The sequence below is a fragment of the Vulpes lagopus genome, chromosome 7 (genome assembly GCF_018345385.1).
Source record: "Vulpes lagopus strain Blue_001 chromosome 7, ASM1834538v1, whole genome shotgun sequence".
Lineage (NCBI taxonomy): Eukaryota > Metazoa > Chordata > Mammalia > Carnivora > Canidae > Vulpes > Vulpes lagopus.
In genome coordinates, this window is record NC_054830.1 from 71,579,432 (window position 1) to 71,598,660 (window position 19,229).

Sequence of the window (19,229 nt, forward strand, 5' to 3'; positions counted from 1 at the left end):
AACATTGGGGTGCAGGTGCCCCTTCAGATTACATCTGTATCTTTAGGATAAATGCTTAGTAGTGCAATTTGTTAGGCAGCAGATTGTTTGCAATTGGTAACTATTAGAAATAATACTCTATTTTTCTGTATTTAGAATTATTTCTAGTAGTGGTTTACCATCAAGAGAATTCCTGAATCAAAAGACTTCTTAAAAAAAAAAAATCCAAGGGCAAACTTAATGTCAGAGCATAGTGACTTAAAACTGAGAAACTAGACAGACCTAAGTTTGAACTCCAGCTTTGCCACATTCTAGTTCTTTAAATTTGGGCAACGTATCTAGTTCTCCTAACTTTGGTTTCCTCTGCTATAAAATGAAGGTAATAACAGTGGCTCACCTTACAGGGGAGGATGATTAACACTTCACATAAAATACATTCCTCAGTACCTAGTGCTGAGCAAGTGTCTCCATCAGAGTTTACTAAAATCACCATCATGATCAAGTGCTGCTCCTGAATATAATTTTCTGTTACTTTTCTAATATGGCTTCTCTTTTATTTTAATTGCTCTGTGTACACATGTTCTTACTTTAAGTTGCCTCATATCCTTCTTAGCAGTAGATAAATTATAAATATGTAAAACATAAAATAGACAAAAAATCTGAAGCCTTCTTAAATTAGTCATATAGCATATAAATAACAGCAATAGTTAATAAGAGTGTCAAACACTACACTCAGTCCTTAACATGGATTAACTCATTCAGTCCTTACTATAAAACATTTCCTCTTGTAAGAACATGACAAGGACAAATCCAACAGTCATAATGTAAGTTGAATTACAGATTCTCAAAATAACTGCACAGTTTTTTAATAAAACTTTTCAGATGACAGTTGCCTGAGAACTTGAAACCACACTGTGCTATCCATGCCTCTATACATCAAATATTTTTTCCCTTTCAAAAACATTTTCAAAACACAGTAGCTGGAGTAACCTAAATGTTTAGCAGTAAGAGGATATTTAAGAATGGCATTTGATAAAATACTTTCCATCATGATAATGAATAATTATGAAGATTATCAGGGCAATATGAGAATTGTATATGATATAATATGAAGTACAAAGGACAGAACAAACTGGTATGATGCTATGATTGTTATTCTACAGAAATATAAGCCTACAAAAAAACACTGGGAGGGAATATATGAAAATGATATTATTAGGCTATAATGGTGTCAGCTCAATTTTTCAAATTTTCTGAGTATTTAATGGTTCAAACTACAGATACAAAGAAATCCATTATATTGTTATTTATTATTTTGCAGATTTTAAAAGTACATAAAAATTACCTCTTTTCAGACACTTTAAGGACAGGTAAGTCTCACTTCCTAAGAGCTCTGTTTTAAAGGCATTTATACATAATAACAGTAAGAGCCAACATTCATCGAGAACGTAAAATGTGTTGAGCACTGTCTTAGGTACACTACCCATATTATGCATCTAATCCTCATAGCCCTACAGGTATGACTCTATTATTATCCCACTTTCATACACGCACAAATTGAAGCACAGAATGGTTATGTACCCTGCCTTGGTCACACAGCTAGTAGGTAACAGAACCAGGATTTAAACTGACGCAGTCAGACTCCTGATGCAGTACCCCTAACCACTAAGCAGACTGGTTCTGAATTCTTTACAGATCAAAATATGTAAGAAGAAACATGGGCAAATTACTTAACTGCTGTGTCTCCGTTTCCCCATTATAAAAATGAGGATAATATTAGAACTTCCTTTACAAATTTGTTGTTAGGATTAAATGAGCACCATAGATACTTAGAACAGTATCTGACACAAATTAGGGCTTTGTAAGTGCTTCTTTTATATTACATATATTTAGTATTTTGGTGAGCAAGATATTTTTCATATATAAATATGCAAAAATTGACTTTATGTTTCAGATAACATATTTGGTCTTACCTTGCCTAGGAATAACATGAAATCCCCCACTGTGTTGATGGCAGCCACCCGTAAAGCATTCTCCACCAGAATGACAAAGGCATCCTTCGCGGAGGTGCAGAAGTTGGTGCTGTTGATAGCTGTGGCTGTGTATGCATTCTGGACCAAAGCAAAAAACAATATTTTCATCAATAAATGTAATTTTACTCTGTTAAGATATAAACCAAATAATATGATTAAAGCATAGCTTGTGAAAACAGTTCACAGTTAAACTCACGCCTTTGGTGAGATATAGGTTAAGACTTAGCACAAGGAAATGCTAGACATTTAAAAAAAAACTGATATGGTAAAAAGAGCTTTTTGGTTGGCTTAGTTTTAGTCCTTCTAAAATACTGATATTTATTAAAGCATGCACAAACCTTTCCAACATCCATTAAGTTCTTCCCTGCCTTAGGTAAATCAAACATAATTTAACCTTTCCTAGATGTCTCAGGTTCATCATTATGAATATCAGTGATGCATTATTACCATTCCAGTGATGCTTTAAAAGCTACACAAATAGGTAAAAGGCACAGGGATGCTGTGTTGTTTTATCTGGAACACCTGCCATCTACCTCTTTGGTGCCTTCCACTATGCTATCATTTCTCACAGTACTTGTGGTAGACAGCGGTTTGTTGCAAACATACCCTCCTGGGAGTAGGACCCCACATCCCCTTTGAGAAAACAGTCCTTCCCCATTCTCTTAGAGTCTGAGTGAGGGACACTAGCTCTGGCTCTGGGGGTGGGCCTAGACTGATGTCAGCTGATCAGCATGTTTTACCCACCTCCACAACAACTGGTTCTGGGATTGGTACATACACTAATAGAGCCAATGAAAGCAAAAGATGTTCCCTAGGGCTTCTGGGAAAAAATAAGTTTCCTTTCTCTTCCACAGGAGCTCCTGACAAACCAGCTCTCATTTTCTTGGATAGCAATGTGTGAGGGTATGAACTGCCATGGCTGTTTTGCCAACATAATGCGAAGAGCCTGAAGCTGCTGGAGGTCCCAATATGAAAGGGAGGGCAAGGCTTCCATCACGGGGGCGGGGGGCGGAGTGGTAGGGGGAGAGAGCAGAGAGAAACCAGTTACTTGTACCTGGTGACAATGTTTGCATGATTAGGAGCCACATTTCTGGACTTTCCAGCCACACAAGCTAATACATTGCTAAGAATCTTTCCTCCCAATCTCTCTCCACCCCTTCCTCATGCTCTCTTTTTTAGGCCAGATTGAGCTGGCTTTCTGTCCCTTGTCATACGGAGTCCCAGCTGACACACTTTTATTCAATTATACCTGCTTCTGCTGCTCCATGTCCTCTCTGACCCTCTGTCACAGACTCTGATTTTTTTCCCCCTTTTTATACTGCATTCTAGAATAGGATTGACATTTTCTGGGAAATGTGAATAAATACTAGAACATCAAATACATCTAAGTTTTAAGAAGGGAAAGTATGTAGACTTTGTGACTAAAACTTATCCTGGGGAATTTTTGGTTTAGTGCGGACTTAAATTGTTGGTGAGTCCAGAATGTTACAGCTGTTGGAAAACTGCCATATAAAGGGCTTACTTTACATTGTCCTCTTTTTTTTAAAGATTTTATTTATTTATCTATTTGTTTGTTTATTTATTTATTTATTTGAGAGAGACAGAGTGAGAGAGAGGGAGAACATGCACCTGGGAGCAAGGTGGAAGGGAAAAGGAGAGAGAGAATCTCAAGCAGACTCCCCACTGAGTGTGGAGCCTCATGTTCAATCTCATGACCTTAAGCCAAAGCTAAGAGTTAGACACTCAACCGACTGAGCCACCTAGTGCCCCTGTAAGGTTTTTTTTATTTTTTTTTTTTTTTATTTTAAGAGATTTTATTTCTTTATTTGAGAGAAAGAGAGAGTGAGCACAAGTTGGGTATGGAGCAGAGGGAGAAGGAGACTCCCTGCTGAGCAGGGAGCCCAATGTGGGCTTGATCCCAGGACTCTGGGATCATGACCTAGGCTGGAGGCAGATGCTTAAGGGACTAAGCCACCCAGGTGTCCCTAAAGTCTTTTTCTTAAACTGAAGTATACTTAACATACAATGATACATTAGTTTCAGCTATACAATATAGCGACTCCACAACTCTGTAAGTTATACTCTGTTCACCAGAAGCGTGGCTACCATGTGTCACCATACAGTATGACAATACCACTATCTTCCCCATTCTGTACCTTTCATCCCCATGACTTATTCATTCCATAATTGGAAGCCAGTACCTTTCATCCCCATGACTTATTCATTCCATAACTGGAAGCCAGTATCTCCCAGTCCCATTTAAACACTGAGCTTGGGAGATATAGTCTTTAATTTATGAATGTTCCTATTGTATGCTTGTTAATAGGAATTTGGCATGAAATTTGAGTCACCAAAGAATTAACTTGTTATTTTACAGTTAAATTCATCGATTGAAAACACAGAATATTATAGGGCCAAGGAAAGAAGACTATACGGGTAGGGCACTACTTTTTCAGCGAGGAGGCAGTAGGATATAATGATGCTCTTTGAGAAAGATAACATGATTTTACTACATATCACTCCATCAAACAAACCAGGGTAATTTGTTATCAGAATATACTACTTCATTATGTTTACAGTTCTTTTTATCTCAAAAGCTAATATATAGAGTGTTTTAAAGAAATAATACTATTAAATTGTTCTGGTAGCATTAGTTTGCTGCTTGCTCTCATATATTGTCATCTGCCATTGCTTCTTATCAGCTAAAAGATAGCAGGCACCAAAGAGTCAACTACCTAACTGCAGTGCAGTGGTCTACATTTTACCTATAAAGCTTCTTTTGAAATATTCTACCAAATGCCTCAATGATATCAAAATAAACTATACTTTTGATCTTATGTAACAGTAACTCTGCTGAAAAATGATGGAGAAGAACTTCCCAGGCCTGATCTCTTCTCAAAGAACCAAGACCAACCAGTTCCCTCTATACTCAAACACACAAAAAACCCATTTAACAATTTATTCTAAAGCAGAGATTGTCAAACTACAACCTGTGGGCCAAATCTGGCCTGCTGTCTACTTCTGTAAATAAAGTTTTACTGGAACACAGCAATTTTCATTTGTTTACATAGTGTTTATGGCTGTTTTCATGCTACAATGGCAGAAATGAGCAATTGTGACAGAGTCTATATGGCCACAAAGCCAAAAATATTTACTATTTGGTCCTTTACAGAAAAACTTTGCTGTTGACTCCTGTTCTAGAGTATTGCCCAGTATCAACATCAACCTTGTTTATAGTCCACGAACCCCATCTTCTCATCCCTTTTGAAATACAAACCACATTTCCTCATTTCCAGTCTTTTAGTACCTTTCTCTACGACTTCTGACAACTGACAGATGTCTGTGGTGATTTGAAACAGAACATCCCATAAGGAAAATACCTTATTTCCCTTATTCTAAGACATGATCAGGAGACTAATGAACCATTTAATTAATAACAGGTTCTCAGGGGGAAAATACCTGCCATATTAACTATGTATTATTAGATGCTTTCCGAAGCTTAAAAAAAAAAAAAAAGGCACTATAATATCTAGAATCAAGGATACCGGATAACCCATTTAAATCAAATAGTTACTCTCTTAAACTTTACCTCCTCAATGAGTATCAAGAACTCACTCTTAACTAAGCTATTCTCCCCTCCCAGTTTGTTTATTTACTTATTTTTTAAAAAGATTTTATTTATTTATTCATGAGAGACACAGAGAGAGAGAGGCAGACACAGGCAGAGGGAGAAGCAGGCTCCCATAGGGAGCCTGATGCGGGACTCGAGACACAGAGAGAGAGAGGCAGAGACACAGGCAGAGGGAGAAGCAGGCTCCCATAGGGAGCCTGATGCGGGACTCGATTCCAGGACCCCGGGATCACAACCTGAGCCAAAGGCAGACGTTCAACCACTGAGCCACCCAGGTGCCTCTTTACCCTTCCCAGTTTGACCATGACCTTCTTTGAAAGATATAGAAGCAAGAGAGGATCCACATACCTCCAACCTCTCTCCTCTGTTATCATCAGACCAGCAAACTCAAAGAGGGTCTAACATCTCCAAACTACGCCACAGAAGTTTTGTTTTTCAATAATTCAGAAGAAATTATTATTCCTCCTCTGACCTGCTTCTTTCTTCTCTTCCCATCCTGCCCCACCCATTCCATCTACCCTTTGTGGACATGGAAGGAGGCAGCAATAATTTCTTTTCTCCACTCCTCAGTTTCAGGGTTGGATATATCACAGAAATTTAGCTTTCTTGGCAAAATTCCTACAGATCTGTGCAACTCCTTTGTATTCAACCTAACTGAAAAAAAGTTAAGTGGATATTTCATAAGCTCTTTCTCCCACTCCTAAGGCAGGAAGATGAGCTGCATGTGACACACAAAGGTCAAGATGACCTCTTCAGGAATAAAATTGTGCTACAGATCACAGCAGGCCAATGAAACTTTCCTTTCACTTCTATACCTCCTAGTCTGAAAGGATTCACGCTAAGGCTCTCAAGAAATTCTGAGTTCTCTGTGGCTTTCCCTATTACTGTTCTCTGAACTTTCTGTTCAACTACTTGGTTGAGATTTTTACAGCCCACCTACCTTCACAGACAACCTTCCTGATCTTGCGCTCAACTGCCCACAGAGAGGCAAATGATGAACATTTAGCCAGTGCCCAACATCTGCTCAGGCAGGATATAGGCTTGAGACTGTATAACTCCCAGAAGGAAGATAAAAGGTGATTGCCATCCAGGAAGCTTTTTAAAAGGATGACTGTTAGGCCCAAGGGGTCCCTGGTAGCATTTGTATGTGACAGGATGAGGTATAAAAGTCCTGGTCGGGGCACCTGGGTGGCTCAGTGGTTAAGCATCTGCCTTTGGCTGAGGTCACGATCCCAGGGTCCTGGGATCGAGTCCTGCATCTGGTTCCCTATAGGGAGCCTGCTTCTCCTTCTGCCTATGTCTCTGCCCCTCTGTGTTTCCCATGAATGAATGAGTGAATGAATGAATAAAAAGAAAAAGTCCTGGGCATGTGGAAGAAAATGTTAGGGTAGAAGGTCACCATGTAGATAACCCAGGCCTGCTTGGCCACATGTTCCGGAATACTGCTTCCACATTTTCACACCTTTCTTTTCTTCACTTACAGAACTAGAAATTCTCTTGAAATTTAAAATCTGTATATAATAACTCACTTACTAGGGCAAGATAGACAACAATGGTAGGAAAAGGGAAAAGGTACATGCAACTCTACGTGTGGATCATTATAAATTAAATAAGGGAAAATATAGTGAAAATTATCCCTTTCTTATTTTGAGTGAGGAATGGGGGACAAAAAGCCCAACAACCTATACCATACATTTCATTTAGTTTGGTTCCTTTATTTTTTTTTAAAGATTTTATTTATTCATGAGAGACACTGAGAGAGGCCAAGACACAGGAAGAGGGAGAAGCAGGCTCCATGCAGGGAGCCCGATGTGGGACTCGATCCCAGGACCCCAGGAGCTGAAGGCAGATGCTCAACCATTCCTCAAGTGTTGTCATCTGCCATTGTTAGTTTGGTTCTAAATTCTTAGGACTTTTTAAGGCATATAAGAATTAAAAATATGTTGTAAATCTTAAATTGATTGTCATTAAAACCACTGCTTCTCTTACTTTATAGCACAAAACATGAAAATTTGAGATGTTTGCATGATCTCTATAATAATCTGTACTTTAGTATTTTTTATGATGCATAAAATGAGTATATATTTATATGAGAAATGGTGATCTCATGGCAAGAACTGGGCAAACTTAGTTTTGAAAACTCCCTCCATCTCTAGGTCATACGATTTGCCACAAGATGCTAGTCTCAACTTTCTCATCTGTAAGACAGAGGAAATGAGCCTTCCTTACAGAGTTCTAGAGAGAAAGTGATAATATATATTAAGTGCTTAATGTAGTATTAGGTAGTAGGTGCTCAAAAAATATCTTTGCAACTGCATAGAGAAGAGCTTTATAATCTTAAAAGCTTGGCAGCCAGAGAGCAGATCCGTCTAGTATTAAACACACTACTTCTAAATGGTGTCAAAGCAAACCAAGGGCTGAGTAATGCCCACAAGAAACAGATTTTAGTTGTAACAGTCTCTCCACCTAAAGTGAATTCTGTTAGATGAGGTGTACAATCACCTTCCTGGTCACTTAAGATACGCACTTGCAGAAACAAAGAGCAGTTCACAGTTCACTCTTTTTATGTGCAAAACTCTAGCACCTATGCTATAAATAATAAATGGCTTATTTTGAAAATCCAACGGTCTTTTCTGAAGCCAGCTGTATTTTCCATGCAGTTTGGCACTGGACCATGGCTTGGGCTTTTAGAATTTCATACCATGCTGCAAAAGGATTCTGGTCTCCTCTACCTTCATTATCAATACTCCTCTACTATTAACCTCTAAATTCTCTAAAGCACTGGCAATAAGCTGATGGCTTATGGACAACTGACTTTTTTTTTTTAAGATTTTATTTATTTATTCATGAGAGAGAGGCAGACACAGAGGCAGAGGGAGAAGCAGGCCCCATGCAGGGAGCCCGACGCGGGACTCGATCCCAGGTCTCCAGGATCATGCCCCGAGCCAAAGGCAGATGCTCAACCACTGAGCCACCCAGGTGTCCTGGACAACTGACTTTTGGTGGCCTAAAGACCTTATTTGTCTGGCTCATTCAGTTTTTTTTTTTTTTTTAGTTGTCAACATTTTAATAGCAGGAGACAAAATGCAAACATCCAGAATTCTGGCTTCACTTGAGAAAGTGGAAGAGTTAGCAACTGTCTAGAAATTCTCACATGGCAAGAGTATATCAGAGCTAAAAAGTGACTGCCCTCTGGGGATGCAATATGAACTCCCCAGTTTACTAGTCTCTACCACTCTCTACTGCCTTGGGCCCAGTCTGCTGCACTCATTTCCATGAGTAACCTAATGCTCCTCAACTGTCCTGCAGGGGTCTGCACTGTCCAGCCCTACTCAAGGCTTTTGACTTCAAAGTTGCATGATGGGCAGCCCCAGTGGCACAGTGGTTTAGCGCTGCCTGCAGCCCAGGGTGTGATCCTGGAGACCCAGGAACGAGTCCCACGTCAGGCTTCCTGCATGGGGCCTGCTTCTCCCTCTGCCTGTGTCTCTGCATCTCTCTCTCTCTCTCTCTCTCTCTCTCTCTGTGTGTGTGTCTCATTAATAAATAAATAAAATCTTTAAAAAAAAAAAAGTTGCATGATGATCTCAGGAGTGACAGCAAAAGAAAGGACAGGAGGAAAACAATGCAACAGGCATTAACTAATTGTTAACCATTTCCAAAGAGTAGACACAACAAATCTCTGGATGGGAGACTCTACATGTAAAGTGTGAACGAACCACAGTGCCTAGCACATGGTAAGTGTTCAATAAATATTAGCTGGCATTAAAATTAGTATTATTATTTCACTGTACTCTATTAAACATTCCAAAGATAATTTCAGAATATAAACAGGTGACTTGACAATAAATTTTTGAAAAATAAGAATGAGAGGAATTTGTATTATAAGTGTTAGAGATATATAATGAAGCTATAAAAAATAAAAAAAAAATACCCATTGTATCCAGAAGAAGAAGAAGAAGAAAAAGAAAAAGAAGAAGAAGAGGAGGAGGAGGGGGAGGAGGAAGTAGAAGAAGGTATAGTAATTAGATATTGCAGTACTGGTGTAAAAGCATAGGCAGATCAATAGTACAGAAAAGAAAGTCCTAAGACATACTCAAGTATGATGTAGAAGAATTTAGTACATGATTAAAGTGACGTTTCATAGCAGAAGCAAGAATAATGACTAACTGGCCATGAGACAACTGATTAAATCCCCAACTCAAAAGTATTAAAAAAAAAAAAAAAGGTAAACATCTGAAATATTAGAGTAAAAAATACTGGAATAATTATTTGACCTTGAGGTGGGAAAAATCTTTCCAAGCATAAAAGCTAAGTAAGAAAGCGTTAAAAAAGTCTGAAAGACCTGCCAGGAGAAAAATAAAAACCACTGCACATTAAAAAATGTAAAAGAAACTAACTGTGAACAGTACTATACAATAAGAGTCATCATTACAGAGGATTTGCTGTGTCCAGGCACAGACTCAGAGTACTACAGATACCATCTCTGCATCCTCATGGTAATGGGCACTACAGATACTATTATTATCCTCGTTTTACAGATGACTGTCTTATCAGTCTATAAGCAATGTCTGATAAGACATTACTACACTGAAATAAAATATTAGAAACTTTTTCTCAAAGCTAATAGTACATATTTCAATAAAGGTCACTTTTATTAGCACAGTGAGATCATGGGTGACTTTGTTTTCTCTTGGTTTTCCAAACTCTTCAGTATTTTACATTATATTTACTTTTAAAGAAAGTAGATACATCTTTAGAACTACTTCTCGTTTTATCTTTGCCAGAGCTCTCTTATCTTAGAGTAAAACATTGGGAGTTCTTTATAAAACAATAAAATGAGGGGAGCAGGAGAGAGTGATAACGGTTACTAGGTGATGATCAAGAGCCAGGCACTGTAAGAGGTGATTTATCTGCATTAATATTTCATCCTTGCCTAAAGCCTATGAGGATAGGTATATTTTTCTCTACTCAGTGAAGAAGGAAACGGAGATTCTGAAGTTTCACTGGACTTGCCAAATAATTAAACTGTTGGGATTGAAACACACCTTCAATATCTGGGCTTTCTCCACTGTATATCCCCCCAATTATCCATCTTGTCTTCTCCAACAAGGCTATAAAAATATGGACTCAATCCAATGCGTATGGGAAAAAGAAACTTCATTTTCAGGAAGTGATAAATACTAGAGACAAAAGGAAAGGTGTGAGCTGCCTGTTATCTTGGTGCCAGCTCAGGCTTGATCTCTAGCACAGCACTAATCTTGTAACTGCCAAATGTTTGTGACAGCACTGAGAAGAATGTCCCTTCAAACACTTATACTCTTAGACCTTATTGGTTCTTTTTTTTTTTTTTTTTTTCAAATTTTAGAAGTCTCTAAAGCTCATCTATTCAGTACTGCCATGATTCCTGTCATCTTAAATGCTTTAAACAGACGGGTGCCCACCCAACTCTGAAACATTTCACAGGAGCAAGGGTTTAAAAAAATTCCACTGGTAGGGCACCTGGGTGGCTCAGGTCAGGGCCTTAGGGTCCTGGAATCAAGCCCTGCAACGGTTTCTCTGCTCAGCAGGGAGTCTGCTTCTCCCTCTGCCTCTCTCCCCTGCTCATGCTCTCTCTCTGCTTTCTCTCAAATAAATAAAATCTTAAGAAAAAAATTCTACTGGCAACAGATACTTCTGCTTAACCTGGCAGGAAGGGTTCATTAGAACACTTTTTTTTTAAATTTCTAAAACAGATTTAATTAATTTATTTATGAGAGACACAGGGAGAGAGGCAGAGACATAGGCAGATGGAGAAACAGGCTCTGATAGGGAGTCTGATGCAGGACTTCATCCCAGGACCCCAGGGTCTAGCCCTGAGCTGAAGGCAGACGCTCAACCACTGAGCTACCCCCAGGTGCCCTGTTCCGATGTCTTCAGTATGTTGACCTCAACTCCAGTGAGATTCCTGTGAGAAAAGGAGACATGAAGCACTCTGGTAATCAGGCCTGATAGCGTTTCATTTCCAAACAGAACTAAGTATTAGTTCAGAATCACTCTCTCTAAACCTAAACTCACTTATTTATTACTATTTTAACAGTTCCCTTAAATCTTCAATGAAGATCCAAAGTGTACAAAACCTGTACAATAAAGACCAACTTGAAGTTTGGATATACGTCTCAGGACTGTCAGTACTAAAATGATTAATGTTTAGCATGGGATGAGCTGAGAACCTTGGATTTTTTCACTTGCTTACCGAGCATGTTAACATCGTGTGATTTGTTCTCTTCCTTTTGTATACCTGTACATTTCCTTTTTGAGACTCTTTCTTCTGGTTTTACATCACAATATTAGTCTTTTAAAATCCAGGTATTCACTGATTAACAATTCATTTGGAAAACATTTAAAGACCACCTGTTCTATACCAGATACTGGAATAGTTTCTAGAGAAACAAAAATAACTATGATCCCTGTCTTTAGGGAGCTAAAGGTCTGAAGGTGGAAATAAAGAGGTAATGGGATCCCTGGGTGGCTCAGTGGTTTAGCGCCTGCCTTTGGCTCAGGGTGTGATCCTGGAGTCCCAGGATCTAGTCTCACATCAGGCTCCCTGCATGGAGCTTCCTTCTCCCTCTGCCTATGTCTCTGCATCTCTCTTTGTGTCTCTCATGAATAAATAAATAAAATCTCTAAAAAAAAAAAAAGAGGTAAACAGATGATTTCCATGTAACATTGTTAGTGTTTTCATAGAGGTATGAATCTGTTATGTGGAGGGTCAGCAGGGGGGCTAGGATAATGAGGGAAGACTTCTTTGAAGCGAAGCTCAAGGTAGAATCTTTAAGGATTAGTAGGAGCTATTCAAGTGTTAGAAGGAACTCATTTCAGGCAGGTTTGGAAAACTGCAAAGAGCAAAAGATTCCTCTTGGGAAGATGGTAGAAACTGAGAATGAAGAGATGGGTTTTGCTTCTTCTCTACAGATGGGCAATTTAGTGATGGGTACAAAATGTAATGATGATTATTTTTAGTACTGCATCCATCAACTCTTCGATAAGGATGACTTGGTCCCAAACCAAATTTTAAAGAATGTAATTTTTCAGATTGCTATGGCTATTACTAATTTTTTTAATAATGACCTTCCAAATACTTTCCATCCATACAATATTACAATTGACAAGAATTTATTTTGCTAATGAAATGTCATGCCTACTTTTTTTCATATTAACCATAGAACTCCAATAAAGCAAAATTCCAGTCATGCTCAATGCCACAGCGAACAGGACTACCATCCTCTGACTACCCTCGAGTGAATGTAAGTACATTGCTACTCTTGAATCACTTAGAGGTAAATGGTGAGAAAGCCCATTTCTATCTTTGGCCTATTAGATGAGGGCATTGGCACATTACAACTGATTTTCAAGTAATGCAGAGAAGTTGTAAAAAAAAAAAAGGAAGAGAAGAAGAAGAAAGAAGAAGAAAGAAGAAGAAAGAAGAAAGAAGAAAGAAGAAAGAAGAAAGAAGAAGAAGAAGAAGAAGAAGAAGAAAAGATGGGAAGAGTGCTTCAGAGAGAGTCCTGTGTGCCTAGACACAGCAAGACATAGCACTTCCTCTGAGACTATCTCCCAGGCTAATATCATAGTCTTTTTTTAAAAATTTTTTAAATTTTTATTTATTTATGATAGTCACAGAGAGAGAGAGAGAGAGAGAGAGAGGCAGAGACACAGGCAGAGGGAGAAGCAGGCTCCATGCACCGGGAGCCTGACGTGGGATTCGATCCCAGGTCTCCAGGATTGTGCCCTGGGCCAAAGGCAGGCGCCAAACCGCTGCACCACCCAGGGATCCCTAATATCATAGTCTTTAAGCAGCTGGATCTCCCAGAAAAAAGTATCAGGATAGACAGCACACTAGTCTTAGACAATAGTAGACAGAGCAAAAAAGTGAGTTTAAGTGTCACAATGACTTTTTACTAAACTAAAGCTTTCAAACAATATTCTTTCATTCATTCACTCATTCATTCATTTTAAAAGGTAAGCTCCATACTCAACATGGGGCTTGAACACACGACCCTGAGATCAACAGTCACATACTCTATGGGATGAGCCAGCCAGGTACCTCTCAAACATTTAAAGGAAGAATTAAAGAAATATGGCTAGCTTAGACAGATTCTTAGAGAAAATCAAAGATGAAAAGATGTGAATTAAGGGATAAATGTCTTTCCTGAAGATGAACCCTAATGATATTTTATCCTTATGTTACAATTAATTAATTATGAGCCTTGACAAGAATATACATCACTCTTAAGAATATGACAGGGCACTGGGGTGGCTCATATCTGCCTTCAGCTCAGGTCATGATCCTCAGGGTCCTGGGATAGAGCCCAGCATTAGGCTCCCTGCTCAGCGGGGAGCCTGCTCCTCCCTCTCCTTCTGCCCCTCCCCCTGCTTGTGCTCTTTCTTCCTCTCTCTCAAATAAAGTCTTTTTTTTTTTTTAAAGAATATGATAGAAATAGATATACACGAATAAGCCACAATGCATAACATCATGAGAAATATGTAACATCTTTCAAGTAAGCTCAATTATTTTATCTTGGAAGAAGAAATGATGAACCTATCCTTGAAAGTGAGTGTTAGATTTATTTTTTAAAATACTTCACCTGATTTAAATAGTTTAGGCACTTTTCAAGACACCAAAGGCAACAAATGCAAGATTTCAGCACACATCGGGCACAAGCATTTTCCTGGAAAGGACAAATTAGAAATAATTAAAAACCATCATATAGAATCAAACCATCATATAGAATATTCCAAATGTTAGAAAAATAAATAAAAGTAAAAAAAAAAATCACAACCTATGTTTCAAAGGCCTCTGTACCCACCCTCTTTTCCCTCAAAATGTAATAGCTAAATTATTTTTAATCAATTTAATTCAACAGGTATTTAGTACCTACTGCATATATGATAAAGTCAGGTATACAAGACCAGAAAGGAACTTCTACTATTGTAGAAGAAAAAAAAGCTAAACATAAAAAAAGGTTAGAAACAGAATATGCAATAGATACTAGTGCTATAAGAGTGGAGGACAGAAGGAGATGATGTCATCGAGGAGGAGGAATCAGGGAAGGTTTCTAGGAAGGGGTGGCATATGAGCCAACCTGTGTTGAAATGTGTATTATCTCCACAGTCAGGGATAGGGAAGAGGTTCCAAGGAGGAGGTGTGAGTCAACACAGAGGAAGAGAAGCACAGGATAACTTTGGGAAACCAGTGACATGATGGATTTTGCCACAGCATGTAGAGAGCAAGAGTAGGGGACAAAGCAGAAGGACTAGATTCTGCTTTGCAAGGATTTTGAAGAAAATGTTCACAGCTATGGACTTAGCATCACTGGGAGCTTTACCACACACAGAGCTGAGGTCTGGGGGATATGACCACAGAAAGCCCAGAAAAGTATTTTCTCCTTACCTTTCCTTTGAGCTGACTGTGCATGTACATAAGGATCATTCGTGGAATTTTGACTAACGTGATAATGAAAGATCCTTTTGCCACAGTACCCAGGTGATAACGAATAAGGCGATTCACCGATGCCAAAATAGGTGTAAATGGCAAATTCCTTTTATCCCTGTTTAAAAAAATAACCAAAGACATTTAAAACAAAGGCTAAATACAGGAATGGTTCAGAGCCCAATGCAGTGAAAAATTAGTTCATCTAAAAAATATTCGAGATTTGTGACAAAATGGGAAAGTAATATACAACTAATACAAATGCTGCTGATGTACCAAATAGAGTTAATGTTTCATTTCTCTATGGTAGTTTCATGGGGTTCTTAGGCTCTAAGACGTTAACTAAAATTAAACTGTGCTTTGAAAGCTTTTACTAGTAAATACAGAGTTAAATGTACAATCAAAAAATGGAACTTAAAAAAGATGTTCTGGGGTGCCTGGGTGGTACAGTTGGTTAGGCATCCAGCTCTTTTTTTTTTTTTTTTAAGATTTTATTTATTTATTCATGAGAGAGAGAGACAGAGAGAGAGAGGCAGAGACACAGGCAGAGGGAGAAGCAGGCTCCATTCCGGGAGCCCGACACGGGACTCGATCCCGGGACTCCAGGGCGGCACCCTGGGCCAAAGGCAGACGCCAAACCGCCGAGCCACCCAGGGATTCCCCAGCATCCAGCTCTTGATTTCAGCTCATGTCAGGATCTCAAGGTCGTGGGATGGAGCCTTACGTCAGTTCCATTCTCAGCATGGAGTCTGCTTAAAAGACTATCATTCATCCTCTGTCTCTCCCCACCTGCTCTTTCTCAAATAAATAAATAAATAAATCTTAAAAAAAAAAAAAAGGAAAGATGTTCAATCTAGACCAGGTACCTCATTTTTTTTTTATTAATTTTTATTTATTTATGATAGTCACAGAGAGAGAAAGAGAGAGAGGCAGAGACATAGGCAGAGGGAGAAGCAGGCTCCATGCACCGGGAGCCCGACGTGGGATTCGATCCCGGGTCTCCAGGATCGCGCCCTGGGCCAAGGGCAGGCGCTAAACCGCTGCGCCACCCAGGGATCCCCAGGTACCTCATTTTAATAGAAAACTAAAAGGCCTACAGCTTATATTCATCTCTGAAATTAGGAATGGGAGTCACAATACTGTTCTGACCCAAATAAATTACAAAGGTTTGTCGGGACGCCTGGGTGGCTCAGTGGTTGAGTGTGGCATGATCCTGGAGTCCCAGGATAGAGTTCCACATTGGGCCTGCTTGTCCCTCTGCCTGTGTCTCTGCCTCTCTCTCTGTATATATCTCATGAAAAAATAAAATCTTTAAAAAAAAAAAAGGCTTGTTGTCCTTTGATGGACCTTTATTTATTTAATTTTTTAAGATTTATTGATTTATTTTAGAAAGAGTACAAATGTGAGGGGCAGAGGGAGAAGGGGAGAGAATTTTAGGCAGATTCCGTGCTGAGCACCCCACCCAGGGCTTGATCTCACTACCCTGAGATCATGGCCTGAGCCAAATCTAAGAGTCCGATGCTTAACTGGGTGCACCACCTAGGTGCCCCTGATGGACCTTTATATAAAGCAAAAAGTACATAAGACACTACAAGATTTATTTTTCTGCCTAATATAATTGAAGTTATGTCATGACCTGCTGTTCTAACTTTTTTGAGAAACTTACAGAAAAGTATAAAGATTAAATAACAACCTCCCATGTTCCTACCTCTCAGGATTATCAGCTATAACATTTTGTCATATTTATTTCCAATTACTTTTTAAAGAAATAAAACCCTTACCAGCCTTACTTCCATCTCCTTCAGACACAATCACTTAGAAGATCTTAAGTTTTCTGACAAGAATAAATTCTCACCTAGTAAAATAGTATGTTACCACAGCTCCTGCCACAGTCATCTGCTGACACGCTAGGATAAATTCACTGATCCAAATCAGGCCCACCACATGGTACCACCACATGTATTGCAGAGGCCCAGAAACTTTAAACTCCACAAAGCCTTGCTCATTCTGAACAGCGCTGCCTGGGAAAATAATCAAGGAAGGAAAGAAGGAGCTCATAAAGTACAAACTAAGAAATATGGCTGTTAAATATAAGAGATTAATCTAATTTCCAACAACAGTCCCTCCTACCCCCAAACCACAAAATTTATGATCACGGTGCTATTTAATTAAGAGACAAAAATAATTATCACTTGAAAAGCTGTGAAGCCAGACATTATACATTTAAGCATTTGTTTTCCCCAAAGGCATCATATAGCTTTTAAAAAGTGTTCTATTTGAATATAGTTCTTACCACGTCAGTTAATTTAGGCATGAATTTTCAAACACTTCAATCTTTTTTCAGGGCTCTTTTATTACTCATCTAATAATTACAGATATCTCAATTATTAGCAAAGGACAGAAATTAATATTATATTCAATTAGTGAATGCGTGTTGAACTGCCAGAGAAGTTACATACAAGCACACTATCCTTATGCCACACATCACTATTAATTCCATTTAGGGTTAACTTCTGATATAAAGTGTAGCTACATGCAAGTCTGAGAGTCTAACTACAAACAATATCATCACCAGAAACTCTACCTAGGTTCAGATCTTTTCCAAATTAGAAAATCCCGAGGAAGCAAGTTGATCTTTGGCTGTAACTGGGGTTTAAGGCTGCCCCACAGCTGCACGGAGTTCATTTGTCCATCTTAGAATGAATCCTAACGTCTGAATCAGTACTGGACTTCAAAGCCATGACCTGTCTGGACTTACTTTGGGAGGAGGATCTAAAAATCATGAATAGGGAATGGGCTGTTGAAGAATCTTAACCAAATTCATTGCTAGTTCCAATGGCAATCAGAGGTCTAAGAATTCTATCTGAAGTTTTAAAATAATTTAATACAAATCAGATTCATCACGAATAAGGGGAAGCAGCAGCAGGTCTTCTTACCAGTAGTGCCAAGAAAAAGAAGTGTCATGATCCAGTATGCCCAAAACAAGACAAGAGCAAAGAAAGTCCAAAAGGGTTGGAAGACTAGCAGTGGCAAGTGGATGAAGACTTTGCCAGCCACGTGGAACAAGGCAATGGTGAGAGCAACACGCTTGCGCATGACCAACATTATCAGGAACAATATCACCTGTAAAGAGCAAATGCAGAGAAAGGTTCCAGTTACTGCCCTAAGCAGTGAATACAGAAACCAAATGATGGTGGAAATTTTGAACATTACACTTCATCCCACATGGGGGAAAGGTTATTCTCTGAATCCCAAAAATACTTTATCAGTGTTGTGGCATTTAGCATTCTCAATTGAATACTGAAAATATCCTTAAAGCTAAACATAAAAGGATTTCTCAGTTTATTAATATCCTAGAATTCTCCTAACTTTCCTTTCCTACTCATTAGGAATCAAAACATGTTGTTTGTCAGTCAGGATGAGGCTCTGAATTTATTTGAATAGATACATGCCTGTCACTCTGAAAACAGGGGAGATCATATGCCATGACTACAAAAGGAGGTATTTGCACTTCACCTCTGTTATCAGACCAAGAGCTCCTAAAGAGCAGGGTCCGTGTCAGATTCACCCCTTACACACCCTCACTGTGCCCTGGGTGAGGGTGAGTGAACTATACTTAAAAAAGAGGGAAAAAAACTATTTAAAAGACGATTAATATGTATTTGTATAATAATAACAAGCAAATACCTTTTGGCACCAATGGTTTCATGTTGCCTTTATTTTTTATTTCTAAAGCTCAATTAAAAGCTTGGGATTGGTCCAAGAAGTGGTCTGAGATTTTTTTTTTCTTTTCTCAGAGAGGAGAAGGAGATGAATCAAAGATATGGGTACACATTATTTAACCACACGTTCATCAGTAATTTACTCTACAGTGCCTAGGCAGTGAAGTTCATCTCTAACTTGGAATAATGTTGTGAAAAGTTTAAAAGGAAAAAAAGAGGAAAATAATTAGTACACAAGGAAATGAAATGATATGAAGTGGTGTATTTCTTAACATACTTTAGTAAAGAAAACCACTTTTAAAAAGGGAATTATATTATGACAGCAAAATAATATGTTTTTACTAACAAAGGATAATATAAATATTCTGGGGGAAAATCCCCTCTTAATGAGCAGC

The 19,229-nt window shown here is 38.7% G+C and overlaps 1 protein-coding gene across 5 annotated transcripts in view; it reads right to left on the bottom strand.

The window, feature by feature from the left end:
• SLC44A1 (solute carrier family 44 member 1) overlaps positions 1 to 19,229 on the bottom strand; it is a 201,745-nt gene that overhangs the window by 64,224 nt on the left and 118,292 nt on the right. For all 5 annotated transcript variants that reach the window (XM_041761058.1, XM_041761057.1, XM_041761060.1 and 2 more), the window contains 5 exons: positions 18,049 to 18,235; positions 16,968 to 17,133; positions 15,074 to 15,230; positions 14,268 to 14,351; positions 1,953 to 2,090 (listed from right to left, as the gene is read on the bottom strand). In XM_041761058.1, coding sequence (XP_041616992.1) covers positions 1,953 to 2,090; positions 14,268 to 14,351; positions 15,074 to 15,230; positions 16,968 to 17,133; positions 18,049 to 18,235 — 732 coding nt within the window. The remainder of the gene's footprint in view (positions 1 to 1,952; positions 2,091 to 14,267; positions 14,352 to 15,073; positions 15,231 to 16,967; positions 17,134 to 18,048; positions 18,236 to 19,229) is intronic.